Here is a 21,858-nt window from a genome sequence, read left to right on the forward strand (position 1 = left end):
TATTATGCATTTGAGATGTCATTCATGTTTATATTTAGAGCAACATTTTATAAGTTAGGGAGCATATAGCTGGAATGCACTGAAGCAAGTTCAAGAAAATTCCAGTTGCCTGACTTTCCCACAGCAACCATGAACCTAACAAAGTGTGACTGATACTGACAATATAATAATTGCAGACAAGGGATCTAAGGAAATCCTATGCGTGCCCTGCAGGGTAGAATAAGAGATTTCCACCATCTTGACAGAAGAAGAGTTTTCACATAAGTCTAAAACTTTGAAGGGAAAAATGTGAGAAACCACTGTTCTGTTTAACTTGTTCATTATACAATGTTTGGAAAACTTGACAATGAGGACAAACACTTGACAAATATCTGCTCCTATACATGGTGTTTGAAGCCTCACCAGTTTCTGCAACCTTAAATCTGTTACTGAAACTGGCTTTGTAATTCAGGTCTGTTGGCAGCCTGTTAAAGTTTTCTAAATATAAAAACTAAATTTAAAAAAAAAAAAACTTTAACTTGACCATCCTATGAAAGTGCATATCTATTTTGCATTTTATTATATACACTTTTATATAATGTTAACATTTTCTTTTAGCAACTTAACTTATTAAAAGCAAAACAGAAGGCTTTGGTGGAACAGATGGAAAAAGAAAAAATTCAAAGCAACAAAGGATCATCCTATAAACTTTTAGTAGAACAGGCAAAACTAAAGCAGGCCACGTCAAAGGTATGATGTTCTGCAATTATATTTATTGTCTCGTGCAGAAATATCTTTTTCTGCAAATTCAAATATGTTTTGGGTTCATTTTTTTCCACATATGATTTTATTATGCCGCTTAAGGCCTAACTTGTTTATTCGGCTACCTGCTATATCTCTGGTTTTAGAACTAATCAATTATAACAGAGATACCTCTTGATATGTATGTAAATGTACATATATTTTATATAAGCTACTTTCTAAATAATGCTGTGGGTTATTCACATCAAGACAGTTCCTTATAATAAAAATTTAAGATTAAATTAGAATATTTCAACAATTCTCCAATTGTGCCCTTTTTGAGTCATCAGAAGAAGTACATGAGCTGTATCCAAATAATTATGCTACTAATTAAAGGAGGTTCCCTTCACTATTCATTCTTTTATTATGTGGTATAGGATGCTCTTCAAATAAAATGGTGTTTTAATTAAGCACTTTTTGGTCAACAGAACTGTCTGAAATAGTTTTGGCTATCAGTTTCAATTATTTCTTTTAGGAATGTTTGTTTATTTATTTATTAAATCTATATGCCACCCGTCTTAGAGTTAGAGTCACATTGTACAAAGTGTTGAGAAATCCTCACTTGAAGACCAATAATCATACCATTATGGTTGTTCTTTTCACATCATCTAATCTAGAAACCATTGTATGTTCCAACTACTATTCCTTACTGTTAAGACATTAGGTTTATCCAGTGTCTTACCAAAGGGTTTCAGTGTGATAATAGTTGAATAATAGTTTATGTAATCAGTTAATTTGTTTCTTACAAGAATTATAAATTTGAAAACAACAAATGTTATTCATGCTGTGATTTAGGAAATAAACCTATGTATGTTTAGTTAAATAGACATGTATTTATTCGGACTAATTGCGTAATATTGTAATCTAAGGCTTACATAAGATAACTCAATGTTGCTTACATAAGGTAACTCAATGTTTTCTTATTTCTTTTTGATTGAAATACTGTGATATTGGTACTAGTGATTTATGTGGGTTTTTTTCTTTGTTTGTGAAATTATTGACTCATGATTCAATGAATAGTTGAATAATGACAAATGTGTTTGTGTTTATGATTTATGTAGCACTTTAAGGATTTGATACGCTTACGACGGACTGCAGAGTGGCCCCGTTCTACGTTAGACACTGAAGTATCAACTGCAAAAGAAACTCCAGAAATTGAGCCACTTCCATTTACATTGGCACATGAGCGTTGTATCTCAGTAGTGCAGAAATTGGCCCTCTTTCTGTTGTCCATGGATTTTACCTGTCATGCAGATTTGCTGTTATTTGTCTGCAAGGTATGTATTATGCAATACAGTTAATAGAAATAAATCTAATCAAAACTTGAAGCTTGCATTTTAGTACACTAGGCTAGATCAGCAGCTCTCACAAAATTCTTTCTGAATAATTATTTGTCATCCTAAAGTATGATGACTTCAACCCCTTGAGGGAGAAATAATAAAATAGCATGATTTGAGAGGATAAAATTTTTAAAACTTGCACTGTTGATCTGATCCCAAGGAGTTTTGCTTTGGTAGGATTACATTTCAATAAGTAAGTTTCCATAAGAGAAGGAAGCTGGTTGTTGGGCTTTAAATATAATTCCATCAATATGATGTACCTTTTCCTAGCTTTGTTTATATAAAATCATCTATGTTTTTTCTCAATCCATCTGTTATGAAGCAAAAGCTGTGGATTGTATCAACTAGCAGTTTTGCTTTACATGAACCTTTAATTTATGCTAATTAGAGGACCTAAATTTTGCTTCTTTCCCCCTCTTGACTTAAGACGTAGCCTCTGAAAAATGTTGCCATTGTGTTCCTGATAACTAGCAAAAATCAGAATCATCATAGCATAGGTAGTGTTTGGAAATAAACCAAAATTTTATTGGGAATTTTTGAAAGTGTTGTTCGCTTCGATAGAAACACTGTTGGTTACAGTACAATAACTTTAGTAATTTATATTTTCTTATAGTTTTCAACTTTGCAATTTCCAAGATAAAATTAAAAATAAAGAAATTAGAAATGGGGGGGGGGGGGACTCTATGAGAAGAACTTCCCCAAGCTACAGATGGAAGGCATCAAACTAAAGTTACATAAGCTCTCAAACCAGAAGGATTATCTTAGATTTATCAATACCTCTGATACTATTCTAAATTCTTTTACCATTATTTATAAATATAAATGTAAGTTACAGTTACTAAATATTCAAATCTTTATTTTGTAGAAGTGTTGTGTTCTCCATAGATATGAAACAGGTTGCGGCAAAGATAATTTTGTCTACTGTTTTTTTTTCCAGGTTCTTGCTAGAATTGCAAATGCAACAAGGCCTACAATTCATTTGTGTGAAATTGTGAATGAAGCTCAGTTAGAAAGGCTACTACTGCTTCTGGTTGGAACAGACTTTAACAGAGGTGATATCTCTTGGGGAGGAGCATGGGCTCAATATTCTCTGACATGTATGCTGCAAGATATTCTAGCAGGTTTGTTAAAAATTATATTTTATCTATGGAAAATGCTTTGTTTACCTGAGGTGGGGAACAGTGAAAGAGTAGTAGTTAATTAATTAGTCTTGAGCATATTAAAGACAATAAAAGAAAGGTAAAATACAGGAACTAATTCCAGGACAAAATATATTTTAAAATGCAACAATAAAATATGTATGTGGTAAATAGAGAAAAGAATATTTTGTCTGTATATGATATCCCAATTTGTTTGGTATAACAGGTTCTTAGCTGAACTTCCTTCTCTATACGCTATTTTATAATACGGTAGGTGAGGGAAACACCCATGTTTAGCACCTCAAATCCTGCTCTGTAATAGGCCCTTCATAAGAATTACATCAAATTCATTAGCAGATATTTTTCATATTGGAAAATGGTTTCATTCTTAGCCAATCATATTAAAGGCCTTTTTTTTTGCCAATAACGCCATGTTTCCTTGGGTACTGATATCCAGGACTCTGTTTGAAACTTTCCTTTTCCTGGGAGGCAGTTGAGAGTAAATATTGGTTGGAAAACCCATGCTACGAAACAACTTTGGTAATTCAGCTTATGCAAGAGATAAGCTGAGATGTACTTAAACTGTTCCGCTAAACATATTTTGGGTAGTCTATCAGGGCCTATTGAATGGATCCTCTGCCAAAAGGTTAAAAACTATTTTAACTAATTATTGAGTGACGGTATGGAGTGGAAACCTGTTTCTGCTCTGACCGCTGAAGCTTGTATGTCCTTGTCAATTCCCAGTATGCTTTTTTAAAAAATGGATCTGAACTTATTCCAGTGAGGAAGCTTTTATAAAGCCCCACAATTCCACACCATGTCTCAGCATTGGGACTATTTTTTTGCCCTAAATACTTTCATTGGGGGGGTGGAGGGAGGTACCTGGGTAATTATATTTAGATTATATAATCTTTTGGTACATGTCTCAGCCTCCACCAGGCTTCTTTTAAAATTGATACCCAACTTTGTGCCGGTAATTCTTCCTTGTACCATTCAGGAGAACTGTTGGCTCCAATAGCTGCTGAAGCCATGGAGGAGGCTGCAGTAGGAGAGGAGGCAGGAACTTCAACTGGGGACTCAGATGATGCTCTTCAGCAGTCTGCAGCTCAGTTAGTGGAAACTATTGATGAGCCTTTATCACATGACATTACAGGTAAATCAATATAAGCTGCATAATGGCATTGAATTGTTTAAAACTGTTCTGTTTTTTTGCTTTGGCAATTCTGCTAAACATTCTTGGATTCCAGTAGTTGTTGGGAAAGTATATAGTTGTGCTGGTGTCAAGTAGTACTGAGCAACTTTAGTATTCAGCACCTAAAAAGCCACACACATAACCAGGCAGCATATAAACACCACACACAAAATAGCCCAAACAGTCTGCTAGAGAGAAGTTCCCTGAGGATGGGCTCCAGCTGAAGTCTGAAAGCTCAGAAAAATAAATCCCTGGTCCTGATGACCAACTCCAGATTGGATCTTGCAACGTTATTCTGGGACATATATATTTGCCTTCTAAACTTGCTTGTTTTCTTGCAGACGTTTTATTAACCTAACTAGGTAACATCATCAGTGCTAGTAAGGAGAGTGGTTTGCTGTCAGTTTATAATCTGGTTCCTTGCCTGCCTGTGTGAGTGGGATGGGGTCTTAGAGATTCTTTGGTTGGGCTGTTTACTGATGGCTCTTTGGCAGTTTTTTATTGGGGCATTGCTTATTTGATTGTTGGTCTGAAGTTAACCTTGAAGTTAATCTATGCTGATCTGAGTGGTGAGTAGTGGTGGTTTCTTTTTGGGGGCTGGTTGATTATCTCTTTTGCATAGTTTGCAGTGCCCCAATCAATAAACTGCCAGTAAACAGCCCAACCAAAAAATCTCTAAGACCGCCACTACCCACATAGGCAGGCAAGCAACCAAAGTATAAACTGACAGCAAACGGCAATCCTTACTAGAACTGATGAAAATAAGCAAGCCCTGAACTACAAATAGTCTCCTTTATTGCTATTGCCTTGATTTGTGAAAACTTGATGCAGTCTATAACAGATGCAAATCTCTAGAGAAGGTGTGTCAAATCTGTGATCCATAGGCCACATGTTGCCCTGTACAGTTAGTACAGGCCTCAAAAGATAATTTAAAAAGATTAACCTAAAGCTTGTTATTTATAGACATTAACTATGTTATATATTTTATGTGCAGTCCAAGACAATTTCCCTTCACTCAATGCGACCCAGGCAAGCCAAAATGCTGGACAGGCATGCTCTAGAGTGTAATGTAGCCTTATTTTACTTTCTTCCCCCCACATCTTTGTGCATAATAGAAATTCAGAACTCACCTTCCAAGACTTAGTGAGTAGATAGTCAAAGAATTTCTATTTTTTGTTGCAAACTATAGGTAATCCTCCACCTGTAACCACAAATGGGCCTAGGATTTTTTGTAGTTGAGCAACATTTCATTCACCAACTATGATCCTAGTTCTCCCAGTTGCACTTGTTAAGTGGAGCACCAGAGAAATGGACCAGGCTTCCTGGGTATGTTATGGAGAGGAGAGGGCCAAGGCCCTGACTGCACCAGAGAGACTAGATTCTCTCTCCATCCACACTAGGGAGAGCAATCCCTCTGCGCACTGGAGGAATAAATGTCATATCTGGCAAATACACTAGCAAATGCCATGGTTGTCACAATTTCTCTTCCCTCCACCCCATGCCCAGGAGGCCTGAATCCTCACTCTGGTGCTCAGCTGTTTACAGAATCCCACATTCACGTAACCATGATTTACAATATTTTTGCTGGAAATCTGCATTTATATCTGGTTTCCGGCAAAAAAAAATGCCAATTACAAACAGTGAATTCAGTTAATGATCTCAGCATTCACTTACCAACTATGGATTCACTTAACAACCATGGTGATTCACTTAATGGCTTCTGGAAAAAATGAAACATTGGGTTGTCACTTAATATCAAGCACAGCTGGCATCATTCCGGGCTCAGTTATGGGTGGAAGACAAGGACTGCCTGTATTTTGTTTGTAAACTTCTGTTTTTATTGTTGTTCTTATTGTTGTAAGCTGCTCTGAGTCATTCAATGGGATGGTCTGTAAATTCAGTAAATAAATGAACTATTTTAATCACCCAAAGGTACTCCACCTTTGTCATCTTTGGAAAAGGACAAAGACATTGATCTTGAGTTATTACAAGACCTGATGGAAGTTGACATCGATCCACTAGATATTGATTTGGAAAAAGATCCTCTGGCAGCAAAAGTCTTCAAGGTATGGAACATAATGCACTTTTAAAATAGCTGCAAAAGACCTGTGACACCGTCTTAGCTCTTTTTCAAATGTCTGTTTCTGATATTGACGTGGTAGAATCCTGTACAATACACAGGTACCAATACCATTTTCATTATAAACCTCTTAGGTTTATTGTGAGGTTATTTTATATATAGGTTATATTTTCATTCTGACAAATACTCTTAAGAGTAAGAGTCTTAAGGTATTTCTAGACATCCTGTAAAATCCTAATGATTTTAAAATGCATCATTTTAACAACTTTTATTATTTTTGTATGTGAAGAAGTGGAAGAGGGGCAAAAACTGATAAATATATTTTTAAAAATGGTGGAAATATATTTTATTGCTTATAACAAAAATCAGGTGTTTTAAACCAGCATTAAAATTTGAACACATGAAGTAATATTATAGTGCTGATCAGTATTACATAGGTAGAACCAATTCATAACCAGAAAGTGGGCACATATTGATCTGAGGTTATAAATCTGAACCACAGATCAGATTCTAGACATGTCACACCACAGAGGCCACTTAAGCATTTAATTATAGTTGGATCTGTGACATTCTTTACATTCATGTGTCGCAGCATATGATTAAAATAAACTGTAGAAGGAGGGACATTCAGAGGACTTAATGATCATAATAGGAAACGTGTCTGTGCTAGAATTTGATTTTGAGCATAATTGTAATAGATCTATTTATACAACATCGTAATTTTTGAATTTGAATTATTTTATACTTCATAATTCGTTTGTTTTCATTCTGAGCATATGATCATGTAAAGCAATCTTCTTCAAAGACACTTTGAATTTCAGCTCCTTTCAACATGACCATTTAGCAGGTGATTGGAGTGATAATACAAAATAATGGTCCAATAAAGAGTTGGGAAAAAGTGCTGTAAATATTAGCTGGGCCATTCCCTTTATACTGTCAAAATTATAGTTCAGTGGAAGAACGTATTGATCTGAAAACTGCCAGTATAGTTGGCAGCTTTTATTGCAAAAATAAAGGCTGTTGATTTCCTTATAGATACAGATCATGATGTTAGGATACAAATACTGAAGACACACAGACACAAAATAGTTTTTATTTTGAGGAATTTCAGACCAATGAATTCTTTTTTTTTTCTATTTTATAAAGCCTATTAGTAGCACCTGGTACGATTACTGGGGTGCTGATTATGGTACATACAATTACAATCCTTATATTGGAGGTGTTGGAATTTCTGTGGCAAAACCACCAGTTACAACTGAGAAGAATGGATCACAGATTGTGAGTGTATCAGTCTCTCAAGGTAAGTTTTACTTTGCAGCCCAATTTCAGAAAATACTGTATTTGTGATAAAAAAAACATGTTCTCTTTTAGACATATTTCCAAAATATTTCCATAGTTATGCAAACTATGCTTAAAAAGTGTTTTAGAGATAATAATTAGGAAGCTCTGATCCAGTATCCTATTAGACAAGAGGTGTACATGTGAGCATGTAAAGATTATAAAAACAGTGTTGCATTTAAAAAAATATTTTAAAATTAAGAACTGGACATTTTTCTGTCTTAGAACCATGTCTTGCTACTTAGAGGAAAGATATTTCTGACTTGATGTATTTAACTCTTTGCTCACGTTTGCATCTTTTTATAATTAGTTTTTTTATTTTAATCCATTTTAAAAGTATTTCCAAATGTATGAATCAGTCAAAACTCTTATTTTTATAAGAATGAACAAATATTTAATAACATATTAATGTTTAATACAATATTAAAATATGTAGAGTACCTATTTAATGTAATTTAAATATGTGTTTTATGATTCTTTTCAAAGCTTTAGATGCACGTTTAGAAGTTGGATTGGAACATCAAGCAGAACTGATGCTGAAAATGATGTCTACTCTGGAAGCTGATTCCATTTTGCAGGCCCTGACCAATACATCTCCTACATGTAATTTTGCACAGTTAAACCTAAGCATCTCTGAATGTTATGGTAATCTTTCTCTTCCTATTGCAGATAGTCTGGAATTTGTAGCTGAATAGTGGTTGTATTATGTCAATTATACCTAATCACAATTAGTTATAATTGACATAATTACATATTAAGCACATATGAACTTCCCAGCATACACCTAGTTTTACAAATCCTATTAATTTCATAGTTTATTATAAACATATTATATATGTGATAGGGTTTTTTGTACTGTACTAGGTTCCCTATTTGGGAAATCTATCTTTTTAGAATGTTCTTAAGATGTTATTTCAACAAGTGTCAATTTGTCTAGCTAATATTTATCAACTTGGTAGTTATTTACAGTATATAACAATAAGCATGTAGATATAAACAATGACAAAACATTAATTAATATGGGTGCTTTCTAGAAAATAGGACAGGAGTTTGAAACTCGAGACCCGCAGGCCAGATACAACACGTGCTGGCTATGCCCACCCCCCTTTTAGCAAAGGGGGGGGGAGTTAGGATACATCATGTGATGGCAATGTGTCGTCGCTAGTTTGACACCCCTGACATAGGATATACAAAGAATTTCAATTCCCTAGCAGTATGTTTGCCAGGCTAATTATAATTTGAGCTTAAGTTATTGTTACATCGATCCATTTTTTCAAGTTATTTAATTAAGTTTGAGTTCTGGGAAACTGATCACAATATTTTGGAAGAATAACACACTCAGTGACAAACACTATGTGATTCTCTTTTGTAATTAAAAATATCTTGGTTTGGTTTTTTTTGCTAGTAACTCAGTCTCCTAGTGGAACAGATGATTCTTTGCTACGTGGGCTGCACACTTCAAATCAAAACAATCAGTTTATTATCCAGTTGTCCTCCATTCCAGTGTTAAGCACATGCTTCAATAAACTATTTTCCATGTTACAAGTCCATCATGTTCAGGTACATAATTGTTGTCCTTGGAATTTATAGAGAGTTCATATTCTGTGTTGGCATTTAGTATCAAGAAATGTACACTCACTCGGCACTATATTTTATTGAGTTGACCCCTAGTCTGCTGTTTGTATTTTCAAGTTGATGTTTCTAATAAAAGTATTTGACTCTGCCACATTACCTTAATAAATATATTTGAAAATAAATTGATATGCATTTCCAAAACAGACATACATACAGATAGATGAATATCATTTATGATGTACTTTTGCAAATTAAACAATATATTCTAAGGCTGAGATAATCCTTATAGGTAAATCACTAGTTAACAACAAAATATTAATAACATAATTTTAATTAAAAGCTGTTTTTTATCATTTAAAAAAATATGCATGCATTTGTAGAGATCATGGCTCACATATTATACTAAAACATAATATAATACATTTTTTAATGTAGGATCTATGAAGCCATGCACTGGTGCTTTAAACTGTAGTTTCTTGGGATGGGCTTGCAGATAACATTCATTCAACATATCCAATTATAATATATATTTAAACTGATTTACAGTATTACATTTTTATAATGTCCTCTTCTGGATTCTGAGATTTTTTCATTAGTATATACAATTATGTTTTCAAAATTAAGTACCTTCCTAAGTTTTCAAGTAAGCAACGGAACCTTAGAAGAACAAAAGCAAATTATTAAGCTCCAATAAAAGAAACAAAAGTATTCTCAGTAACAGTTAAAACACGACCAAACATTAATTTGGATGTTACATTGCTGCTTTGACAAACTGGTTATAATCTTCTTTTAGTAACCATACAAATTAAAATATGACAGAAATAATATAGTCTGCAACAGTAGTTTGTTAACCAAAGTAAAAATTGATGTTTGAAATCTTAATTGCAAGTTCTCAGTTACATGGTTATCTTGTTTTAAGTATGCCTTTTAAATATTTGCTAATATTTGTTGCTAACAGTTGCTAATATGTGTTTTCTAGCTTGAGTCCCTACTACAGTTATGGCTCACATTAAGCCTGAATTCTGGAACTTCTGGAACTAAAGACAACTGTTCTGACATTTTCTTATACAATGCCAACCGGACACCTGTCATTCCTTTAAATCAAGGTGAGCTGCATCATTGTCACTGCTGCAGTGATATAAATCAGTAGTTTTAAAAATACTGGGATTCTGTTGTATTCAGTATACTGTACTACAGGTAGTCCTTGACTTAACATCAGTTCATTCAGTGATTTTTTTGAAGTTAAAACGGCACTGAAAAAGTGACTTTATGACTATTTTTCTTTTTTAAAAAATTTTTTAAATTTTGTTTATATAAACATAACATCTTTGCAACACATTATACTTCTTTTACATATCCATTGTGTTACTTTGTCTGTACATGTAAATCTTATATAACTATATATCTATATATACATATTTTGTTTCATATATCTTTTCTATTAGTTCCATATATAACAGCCTTTATATACATTTAAGTCATCTTATGTCTCTTATTTCCAACTATCTTTGTCTACAGTCAAAATATGACTAACTGACTCATAGTTATGAAGGTTGCAGTGTCCCAGGGTCATGTGATCACCTTTTGCCACCATCTGACAAGCAAAGCCAATGGGGAAGCATTGTTACTAGCTTAACAACTGTAGTGATTCACTTAACAGATGTGTCAAGAAAGGTCGTAAAATGGGGCAAAACTCACTTAACAAATGTCTCGCTTATCAACAGGAAGTTTGGGCTCAATTGTGGTCGTATGTTGAGGACAACTTATATATTCAGATTGGATTTTTTTGTTAGATTTAATGGTAAATTGAAGAAATATCTCCAGTTAAAATTAACTGTCAAAAAGAAAAAGATAGGAGATGGATACTTTGAGTCCTTTATATATCAAGTTCCTTTATATTTGAAAACCAATTCCTGAATCCCTTTTTCTTCCTACAATAAAACATATTGGAATACATTTTCCCACATTAAAGTGTGCTTTAAAATGAATGAAGCTTTCAACTGAATTACTGTTTTAGGTGATTCCCATATTAGGTAGACAACCAAAAGTCATTCTGAGAGTAAAATGGTGATTACATAAAGGAGATAGATAGATAGATGATAGATGATAGATAGATAGATAGATAGATAGATAGATAGATAGATAGATAGATAGATAGATAGATAGATAGATAGATGGTAGATAGATGATAGGTAGGTAGGTAGGTAGGTAAGTAGGTAGGTAGGTAGGTAGGTAGGTAGATAGATAGATAGATAGATAGATAGATAGATAGATAGATAGATAAATGGCCTTTAGGCTAAAATTCAATACACTTAAGCAATTAAGGAGTATTTAAAATTATAAAATGTGCTGATTACAGAATCAGTTAGGTTTCTTTCTCATACCTTAGATCAGTTAGCATAAGTGAATCCTGGAGCCATGGGATCAACTTTTGCTACCTTCTGACAAGCAAAGTGAATAGGAAAGCCTGATTCACTTAACAACGATGTTACTAACTTAACTATTGCAGTGATTCACTTAACAAATGTAACAAGAAAGGTTGTAAAATGGGGCAAAACTTCATAATTGTCTCGCTTATCAATATAAATTTTGGGCTCAATTGTGGTTGTAACTTGAGGACTATGTATGTATGTATGTACACACACACACACACACACACACACACACACACACATTTATATTTCATGTATCTAGACTGCTCATCTCCCCCAAAGATTTGGTGCCTGCTTTCTTCCATTTTTCTATCTTTAGGCGCTGCACAATATGCAGGTACAAGCTTGAGGGTTAGGAATATATTACTACTACTTTTTATTAGTCTGTAAAGAAAAAGAGCAATAATACTTATCTTACGGTCAGTTGACTAATTCAGTCATTAATATGCCGTATGCTCTTTATCTAAATAAGACAAGAAATGCTGCTTCATGTATTATCAAATTCTTGCATGGATGTCCAACATTGAATTTGTTTTTATGTTGGAAATTGCTTGATTTCTGCATGCAGCTCTTGACATATTCTGAACTGACAACATGTAAAATGATCCAAGGTAGTGTGGCTGTAGACAGTTCTATGACAGCAGCTCTGTTAATTGCTCTGGATACAGGAATAAGACCGCTACCAATAAATAAGTAAAAGTCTTGGTCTTCGTTTCAACAGAGAGGAAACAAAGAAGCTAAAGCAAAACCAGAGTGTTATAATTATTATTTTTATCTTGAATGCCGATGAAATTATCACAGTTTTTCCTGCCAGTTTCATGCATGTTATTCCTAAGTGATTTACGTAGTTCATTTACTAGCTTGGGAGATCCAAAGACTAAAGGCTCTGGCATAATGATTTTTTTTTCCTTATCTAAAAAAATGATCATTATTTAACCTTTTCAAATAATTCAACAATAATACCAAAAACTGCAACTCATGGTTATGATATGCAATTTTTTATTTCTTTGGGTTATTTTTTCAGCATCAGTAACTAGCTTCCTGACTGTCTTGGCGTGGTATCCTAATACCTTGCTGCGAACATGGTGCCTTGTACTTCACAGCCTAACTCTCATGACAAACATGCAGTTCAATTGTAAGTTCAAGTTAAGTTAGAAATGTAATTATCATTTTAAAAAATAGGAAATTGTGAAAATCGTTTTGACTAAAAGTAGTAGACACCAAACATTGATGCCTCATTTTAATCAGTGTATTTGTTAAAATATCAGCATAAAATAAGAACCTCTTATATTAATTCAGTGTGTGGAACATTGGGGAATTACTGATCAAATGAATCTAGATTTCAATTCACAGCATACTAGATCATTACATTAAATATGCTTTGTGTAGACAAGGGCTGTCAAACTCCCGTCCTGCAGGCCGGATGCGTCATGTGCTGGCCACACCCAGTTTAGCGAAGGGTAAAAAAGTCCTGATACGTCACGTGACACCGCTGTGACGATGTGGGTTTGAGACCCCTGGTGTAGACCATATCAACTTCATAAGGTTATACTGAATAAATAGTGGATAGCAATAACTGGATAGGTAATATCTCCGTTAGCAGCAGTATGCCTGAAAATACCTTTCATGCGTCCAGCATCTAATTTTAATTTTTTTAAATCTGTTCTTAAAAAGAAATTGAAAAATTTACATACCTGAAAAAAAAGATCAATTTCTAAATGCATTTATTAGGAGTGTATGACTATTTGGGGTTCAAAACAGTTGTTTCGAGTTTAAAATGTTCTACCCTAAGCAAAAAATGTTCCCATACGGTTCTAGTTTGAAATGTATTGACTTTGCAATAATTCTGTTTTAAATTCAGATTGAGTCCAAACACTTAAGAAAGGGCTGGGGCATTTCCAATTAAGTCAGAACAGCTGTTTTCCAGCCCAAAATACAGATTATGGATTTGAAACAAAGTATTTCTGGGAATTCAAAACATTTTTAGTTTGATACATTTTGCAGATCACTGACATTTATTAGCATAGGCTGCATAAGCATTCTTAGCAAGTAAAAACTGGATGCATATAGATTCCTGCTTGTGCAGGGTGGCTACCTATACAGAAAAGGAAGATAATTAAAGTGGAATAGTCATATATATCCTTAGGTCTATTGTATCTTCTGGCATATGTGTATTTTGTGACTATGTACAACCCAATACTTTGTTAAAGACTTACTCATAGTAGCTATTTTGTGAGAATATGTGTAAGTATCCATGATGTGCTTTCCAAATTCTGTTAGCTCCAAAGATGTATTGTTTATTCCCAGTTTTGATAATGTTGATAAATAATATTGATAAATATAGCTGTTGCTCCTCCTACGTGTATTTCCCCCATACAGCTTGGCTGCTTGAAACTGGTGGCCCTTCTTTTGTTTTGAAAGTGGCAGATGGACAGAGATCTGGTACCTTATGGCTAAGTATTTAAGACATTCATCAAGGCAACTAGAGACCAGGGTCTCTTTTAAATAACCGAATGAAATTCCTACCTTATTAATCCTCCTGGCATTTAGTAATGTCTTCAGGTACTGCCTAGAACATGCAGATCAATTCTGATAGTTGGAAAGGAATGTATTTTAAAATTTAGAATTTCAGAACACTTTATATATAGAATGAATATTTCAGAGTCATAGGTACTATAATTTAGGCTGAAGAAAAACCAAACTTTTTATTTGTCTTACAGCTGGTTCTAGTAGTGCCATTACATCTCAGGAAAGTACTGCCCAGCTATTGATATCAGATCCTAATCTTATTCATATTTTAGTGAAGTTTCTTTCTGGAACAAATCCCCATGGAACAAATCAACATAGTCCACAGGTAATATTTTCATTCATATTGATTTTGTTTGCTGATTTGATTTATATACTATCTTCATTTTTGTATTATTTGGGTAGTCAGTCGAAAGCATGTATAGATAAATGTTAATCATTTAAGAGAAATAATATGAGTATTCAAACCTACCATTTAACATTGCAGTTTTAAATGTGAATATGTAGATCTCTCTTCTCTTGAAATCTGAATGGAATGCAATGTTAATCACATTAAATAGTTTAATCACAAACTATTTCAGACAATGTAGTTATTCAGAATATAATGCAAATACTTCTTTAAATCTCTTTCAGGTTGGCCCAACAGCCACCCAAGCTATGCAAGAATTCCTTACTCGTTTACAAGTGCATCTTTCTTCAGCATGCCCTCAGATGTTCAGTGAATTTTTATTAAAGTTGATTCATATTCTTTCAATTGAGAGGTAATGTTTATTATAAATACCAAAATTTATAGTTTTGGACTATAGAAACATTGCATATGTTTATTTTTAGAATTTGTCATTTTCAGCAAATGGATATTAAATTACCATGTTTCTGACTTGTTAAACATATTAAAACTATTCCTGGAAGCAAGAATTGAGGAGGGAAAAAGTTTTATCAGAATTTATAATTATAAAAGATAAACCCTAACCATAATTATTTTGGACCATGCATAGTAAAACTAAAAGCCATCAGCATGAAATTATGTTGGCAAGCAAGAGAATGATTAAAATAAAATAAAAATCCAACAGGATAAATACTTGTAAACAATAAAGATGATATCGAAGAACATGGAAGTTATTTAGTGATGCATTGTTGTCTTTGAAGTTTACAATAAAAATGAGCAATGGTTCAGAAAATGAATCAGAAACTAAGTGTATGCAAACAAAGGAAAGGGTTGCTTCACAAACCATGTTGGCTCAGGCACCCCTGCTTTATAGAGTGGCCCTTAGTTTGGTGGGCTTATTTCCCTAACCAATCCCTCCTTGCAATAATATTAAGATCCCTTCATCATTGCTGTTCTTTGAATCATTTGTAGCAGCTGGGTGGGGGTATAAGCTTTTCATTAAGTGTAATGATGACCAACATTTTGGGCTTAGTGTGTTCTATTAACTGCCATAGAACTCTTCCCAGCTCCCATAAGGAGCTGGTTTAACCAAAGGCCTTCAAAGTATTTATGGTTCAAAGAAACAAAAGAAGAAAATAATTTGAAGGAATGTATTATAAGATAAAGTTTCTTACAACTTTGGAGTCTTCTGAGAATAAGGATAAATCCAAGGCTTTTATCATTAGCCATCACCATCAGGTTTTTATACTTTAGATTGAGGGTAATTTCAGCAAAAAAGATTTAATTACATTTGCTAATGTAGCGCATTCAGACTAAAAACACAGCATGACTTTGTTAGGGAAGGTAGGAATTTACCGCAGTTAATGTATTTACAAATTGATGGAATAGTACAAAGTGACCTTAAGAAAGAAGTCCGTGACTCTGAGAAAGATTACAGGATTTGAAACACATGGAATCAAGATAAACTATTGGAATGTAAATAGTTTAATAGTTATAAATAGTTTAATAGTTATAAATAGTTATTGAAATATGACACAGAGGCACAATAAAGTAAACATTCCTTATTGAAGTGAATGCAAAATGTTAAAGAAGTAATTGCAGCAGCAAAATGGAAGCATTAATAAAGTCCATTCCAACCTATAATTCAAGGGAAAATGTGTATAAAATGTATTATAGAAGGTATATAGGTAACATTGATTATCTAGGTGGACAAATTATATAGTAAGTGCTGGAAATGCCATCATCAAAAAGGAACATTATATCATGTGTTAGTCATGCAAAAAAAAAAATCTCAGGTGTATTAGACATGAATCAAACATTATGATTTTTTAAAAAATAAATTTGAACGAAAACCACAAGCATTTTTAATAACAATATTTTTTTAAATATAAATAAAAAGCATCATGATTTATTCAAATAGTAACAACACAATATTACAATTTGCAAAAGGTTGATAAAATGAATTTTTGATGATGATACAAGATTGGGAGACCAAAATTCAAAAATCTACAATGGGAAAACTAACAATATATTATTCATAAAATAATTAACTGAATGTAAGCAAGATTGGTTCATTTATATATGACATGCTACATAGCAAGACTAAATTATGTACTTGGAATATGTTTTTTGGGGGGATTAAAAGATTAAGTAAAAATAATTGATGAAACAATTGTTACTTAAAATATAAGCAACAGTCTCCAATGTTTAATGTTCAGCATAAATCATAAATATTTACATAATGGTTAGTGGTTGAAAAATGGGATAAAAGGGGAGTATGTGTTACTAAAACCTGTTTGTACTATTTTATGTTTTATTCCTTATTTTTTTATTTTTGTGTCTTCTGATATTTTTATTTCTATGCAGGTTTTTGGCTAGGCTTATATAATAAAGTATACAATATGTATACCTGTATGTATTTTGATTTTCATCAGCCTAAATAACCCTAATTTTTATTTCCCTTTATTTCTAGGGGTGCTTTCCAGACTGGCCAGGGTCCACTGGATGCACAAGTGAAGCTTTTGGAATTTACCCTTGAGCAGAATTTTGAAGTCGTTTCAGTGAGCACCATTTCCGCTGTCATTGAATCCATCACATTTCTAGTGCACCATTACATTACATGTACCGACAAAGTGATGTCTCGTAGTGGTTCTGACAGTTCAGTGGGCGCTCGAGCATGTTTTGGAGGCCTCTTCGCTAATATCATCCGGCCAGGGGATGCCAAAGCAGTCTGTGGCGAGATGACGAGGGATCAGCTCATGTTTGATTTGCTCAAGTTGGTCAATATCCTGGTTCAGCTGCCTCTTTCAAGCAACAGAGAATATAGTGCTCGGGCTCAGGTGGCGAGTAGTACCACGGACAGTGTCTCTGACGAAGAAAAGGTTTCTGGTGGAAAAGATAGCAATGGAAACAGTGGGAATACTCAAGGCTCCACTGTCTATGTAGCTGACCTAGTCTTAGCAAATCAACAAATCATGAGTCAGATTCTGTCTGCTCTGGGCCAATGTAACAGCAGTGCTATGGCAATGATCATTGGTAGGTATTTTAATTATGCATGTATATAGTTTCTGTATCCTGCTAAACCATCTCAAAAGATCAGAACAGCTTGTGTGCAATTGTTAGGTAATCCATAATGCTGCCTGCTACCATTCCAGTTCTGCCAATATTTAAATAAATTGGCTCTAGAGTTTTTCTTTGTAAGAATACTCTGTATTTCAAATATTTTTATATAACATGAATGAATGAGCATGTGCTATCAAGACATTTTTTACTCCTAACAAATACATGGATGGATAAGCTGGAACAGCTCAGATAATATGACACATGTTTTTTATCCCTGAATTATTATGGGTAACTCAGTATATTTTTCAGTGAACTAACAAAAGAATTGGAAATGACACAAATAAAAATCTCAGTGTTAAATCCTGTTCTTCCCACATACCAATCAATCTCAAGTTTTCCTTTAAAATTTATTTTGAAAAATGGAGGATGGTGTGCAATAATCGGAAAATATCCATACCAAATTAGAAATATAATACAAAAAATAGAATAAAATGCAGCAAAATAAATGTATTCAAGCAAAATAAAAACAATTGAAACAGAAAAAGAAACTGAATAACATTTCTTTTAAAATGCTTTAGCAAACGTATATATGTATTAGATACACATTCCACTTTTCCTCCAAAAATTCAAAAGGGCATATGTAGCATTTCATCCTTCAATTTATATCCATAATAACAACTTTGCTGCTACCTGTGAAGTAACTTGAGCTGACCAGCCCAAAGTCACCAAGGGGAACCTCCATGGTTTCTAGTCAATTTGAATGTATTTCCCTATTCCTAATTCACCAGTTTAATCACCATACCATATTGTCTCTTAATTTGGCACTGGAAAAAGTGCAGCATTTGTAGCAGTCAAACATTCTTGTAAACATTCTAGAGTTTTTATTTGTATGAATCACACACACACACACACACACACACACAAGAGAGAGAGAGAGAGAGAATGAGAGAGAGAGACAATTCAGTTTCCATCCATACTAAGTCAAAGTACTTGTACATGATTAACTCAGAATATGATGTCTTAATATGTGAATGGGTATGTTTGTCTCAGTGGTCTAAATCAGCTTGTGCATGTTTAGCAAGTAGTTGAAGAAGATAGAGTTTGAGGGGGAAAGGTCCCACTCTCGTGACAGTGTGAAGAACACAAAATGATCTACTGTTATTGCTGTATTATATTATATTGCCCACTGAAACCTACAAAAATGTACTGAAAATGACATTATAAATCAGCTTTTGCCTTTTTGCTTTTGTCATTAACATGAATAATAGTGAAATATGAGTAAGCTAAACCTACTGTCTTATATGCTATTTGTCCTTCAACAAGAAACATGAGCTGATAATTTTATATTACTTTTTTGGAAAGGTTGAAAGATCATCCTGAATTAAATGGATAATGCTATCTTAAATCATTCACTGTTTCCCAGTGCCTTCACATTTATACCCTTCTTTCTATTCTAGGGGCCAGTGGTTTACATCTTACAAAGCATGAGAATTTTCATGGAGGATTGGATGCCATATCAGTTGGAGATGGATTATTTACTATACTAACAACACTCAGTAAAAAAGCTACAACGGTGCAAGTGATGCTTCAGCCAATTCTTACCTATATGGCCTGTGGGTATATGGGGAGACAAGTAAGTGTTCAAAGTATTATCTTGTAATTGATTTCTGATCCTCTCTCTCTAATGAAGACTTTGGCAAGTTGTTTGAACTGCTGATTACAGCCTTTTTTGTGCTATAAACTTGAACCGAATTAAATAGGGATCCACTGAAGAAGAGAAGCAATGAATGTTTAATCTAAATCTGGTCAGCTGACTTAGTTGCTCTTTTAGTTCTTTTCAGCCCAGCTATTAAACATGGAGGACTCATTGTTAAACTACAATGAGATGAAAATACTAACTGATACTTTACCGATATAAGCTGTAGACATTATTCTTTGCAATAGGTATAATGGGCATTGGCAGAGTTGTTTCACTGCTCTTCAGTTCACTTCAAACTGAATTTTAGTTTCAGGGAAAAAAACAGGTGTTCAGATATTGTGAGAATTGTGTTCTTTCATTTATTTTAATTGTTTAAAATAAAAACAGAAAGAAACATAGAAAAATGGTAACTTATCAATTGATTATGTACATCTAGTAAATGTATATTTTTTTGTTTCCACTAGGGTTCTCTTGCCACTTGCCAGTTGTCTGAACCTTTGCTATGGTTCATTTTAAGAGTGCTGGATACCAGTGAGGCACTGAAAGCTTTTCATGATATGGGTAAGGTTCTTCTTTTCCATTTTCCATAAATATACTGAAATTACAATCAAAACAATCAAAATTACAATCAAAACATGTTTGCATATGAACTAAAAGGCTCCTTGTGTACCCAGACTTGAGTACTTCAGACTGAACTTTTGATCTAACTGTTTTTGACTATTAAGAGAACAGAAGAAAGGAAGGGAACATGTGAGGGGAAATAGTTGCTGGTCTCAAATATGGTTTAAATGAATTTTGAATATCCTCTCTTTGTGTAGGCATAATTTTTTCCAGATTTGTAATAAATTGTACTCCGCTTTTTGTCAAAACTGTTTAAATTGCAACCGATCATATTGTTATTCTCTTTCTGTTATTGATTTTCTTACTTAGGAGGTGTTCAGCTCATTTGCAATAACATGGTGACCAGTACCAGAGCCATTGTAAACACAGCGAGAAGCATGGTTTCAACTATTATGAAATTCTTAGACTCTGGCCCTAGCAAGGCAACAGATGGTACTTTGAAAGCAAGAGTCCTAGCCTCTGAGCCTGATAATGCAGAAGGAATCCACAATTTTGCACCTCTGGGTAAGTTACGAATCCCTATATTTGGTATGATTTTGAAACACAGGAGAATGGAATTACATTGTAACCGCTTCACCATTCAATTTAATTTACACATGTTTTGTTGTGTTCTAATAAGTGTTACATTTAGAGCTTCAGTTGTATATCAGTTCTGATAAAAACATGATTTAAAGTCATTGCATTTAACCATAGCTTTTTGGAATTAAAATCACTAGATAGATGTTCCTTGTTTCATTATAACTAAAAAAATGTAAACACTTTAGCATTTTAAAAACATTTTTCTTCTCACAGTGAAGAGATGCTTTTCGGTTCAGAAACTTCAGATGTGATAATCATTAGCAAAAATCTATCTTTGCAAATACTTTCGGAACATAATACGTTTTTTAAAAGCTGTTTAGTGTCTCACCAATACCACTGTAAAAACCTTTCCAGAGACTTGTGGTTCAAATTTATATCAAGCATTTTTGATTGTTTAATGGTATCCTTAAATATGAGAGCAGACCATGTAATTAGATACTTTGTCTTCCCCTGAGATCACAAATATTTCTCTGACAGTATGACGCATGACTGAAAATTAAGAACTTCTATTTAGGCTAATCACAATTTATAAACATTTGTATCAAGTTTCTGTCTTTCTTGCTCTCTCCGTGGGAAATATATAGAAATTGTCTGTTGTTATGAGGAATGCATCCACTATTGTGGCAGTTTCTGTCAACTAGTAAGGGCAAAGATCACGTGACATATATTTTTGTCCTAGGCTTGATGCCAGGGAATTCCACTCCAAATCTTCCTTACCTTTCACCCAAGACATCATTTTTTTTCAATAGCTATCTTCTTTAATATCTTCCCTTCTCCAGAATGGCCACAAAATCAAGTTTACACTTTCTTATTACTCTTTCTCTCTTACACTACTTTCTTAGTTCCACAGACAATTACTTCCAGCAGAAACAAGATAGGAGATACTTAACCTGTTGGACACTTTGTGGGCCTATCAGTGATGGCGAACCTTTTCGGCACTGAGTGCCAAAACCAGAACACGTGCATGCCAGAGTGCAGGAAACTGGCCAGTGCACATGCACTCACCAGCCAATTAGTCTTCAGGTTTCCAGTGTGCGCATGCGCGCCAGCCAGCTGGTCTTCGCATGCACGAGCACTGAAAACCCAAAGAACAGCTGGCCGGTGTGCAT

At 33.9% G+C, this 21,858-nt stretch overlaps 1 protein-coding gene across 7 annotated transcripts in view; it reads left to right on the plus strand.

The window, feature by feature from the left end:
- BIRC6 (baculoviral IAP repeat containing 6) overlaps positions 1-21,858 on the plus strand; it is a 153,986-nt gene that overhangs the window by 63,697 nt on the left and 68,431 nt on the right. For 4 of the 7 annotated variants that reach the window (XM_081943436.1, XM_081943440.1, XM_081943437.1 and 1 more), the window contains exons 34-49: positions 598-729; positions 1,842-2,057; positions 3,058-3,241; positions 4,257-4,412; positions 6,384-6,517; positions 7,678-7,831; positions 8,356-8,514; positions 9,275-9,429; positions 10,424-10,550; positions 12,901-13,011; positions 14,597-14,730; positions 15,036-15,163; positions 17,261-17,823; positions 19,308-19,483; positions 20,014-20,110; positions 20,480-20,674. In XM_081943436.1, coding sequence (XP_081799562.1) covers positions 598-729; positions 1,842-2,057; positions 3,058-3,241; positions 4,257-4,412; positions 6,384-6,517; positions 7,678-7,831; positions 8,356-8,514; positions 9,275-9,429; positions 10,424-10,550; positions 12,901-13,011; positions 14,597-14,730; positions 15,036-15,163; positions 17,261-17,823; positions 19,308-19,483; positions 20,014-20,110; positions 20,480-20,674 — 2,821 coding nt within the window. The remainder of the gene's footprint in view (positions 1-597; positions 730-1,841; positions 2,058-3,057; positions 3,242-4,256; positions 4,413-6,383; positions 6,518-7,677; positions 7,832-8,355; positions 8,515-9,274; positions 9,430-10,423; positions 10,551-12,900; positions 13,012-14,596; positions 14,731-15,035; positions 15,164-17,260; positions 17,824-19,307; positions 19,484-20,013; positions 20,111-20,479; positions 20,675-21,858) is intronic. The other 3 variants (XM_081943438.1, XM_081943439.1, XM_081943442.1) reach the window with 2 other exon arrangements.

Source organism: Natrix helvetica, assembly GCF_964273705.1.
Source record: "Natrix helvetica genome assembly, chromosome: 2".
NCBI lineage: Eukaryota > Metazoa > Chordata > Lepidosauria > Squamata > Natricidae > Natrix > Natrix helvetica.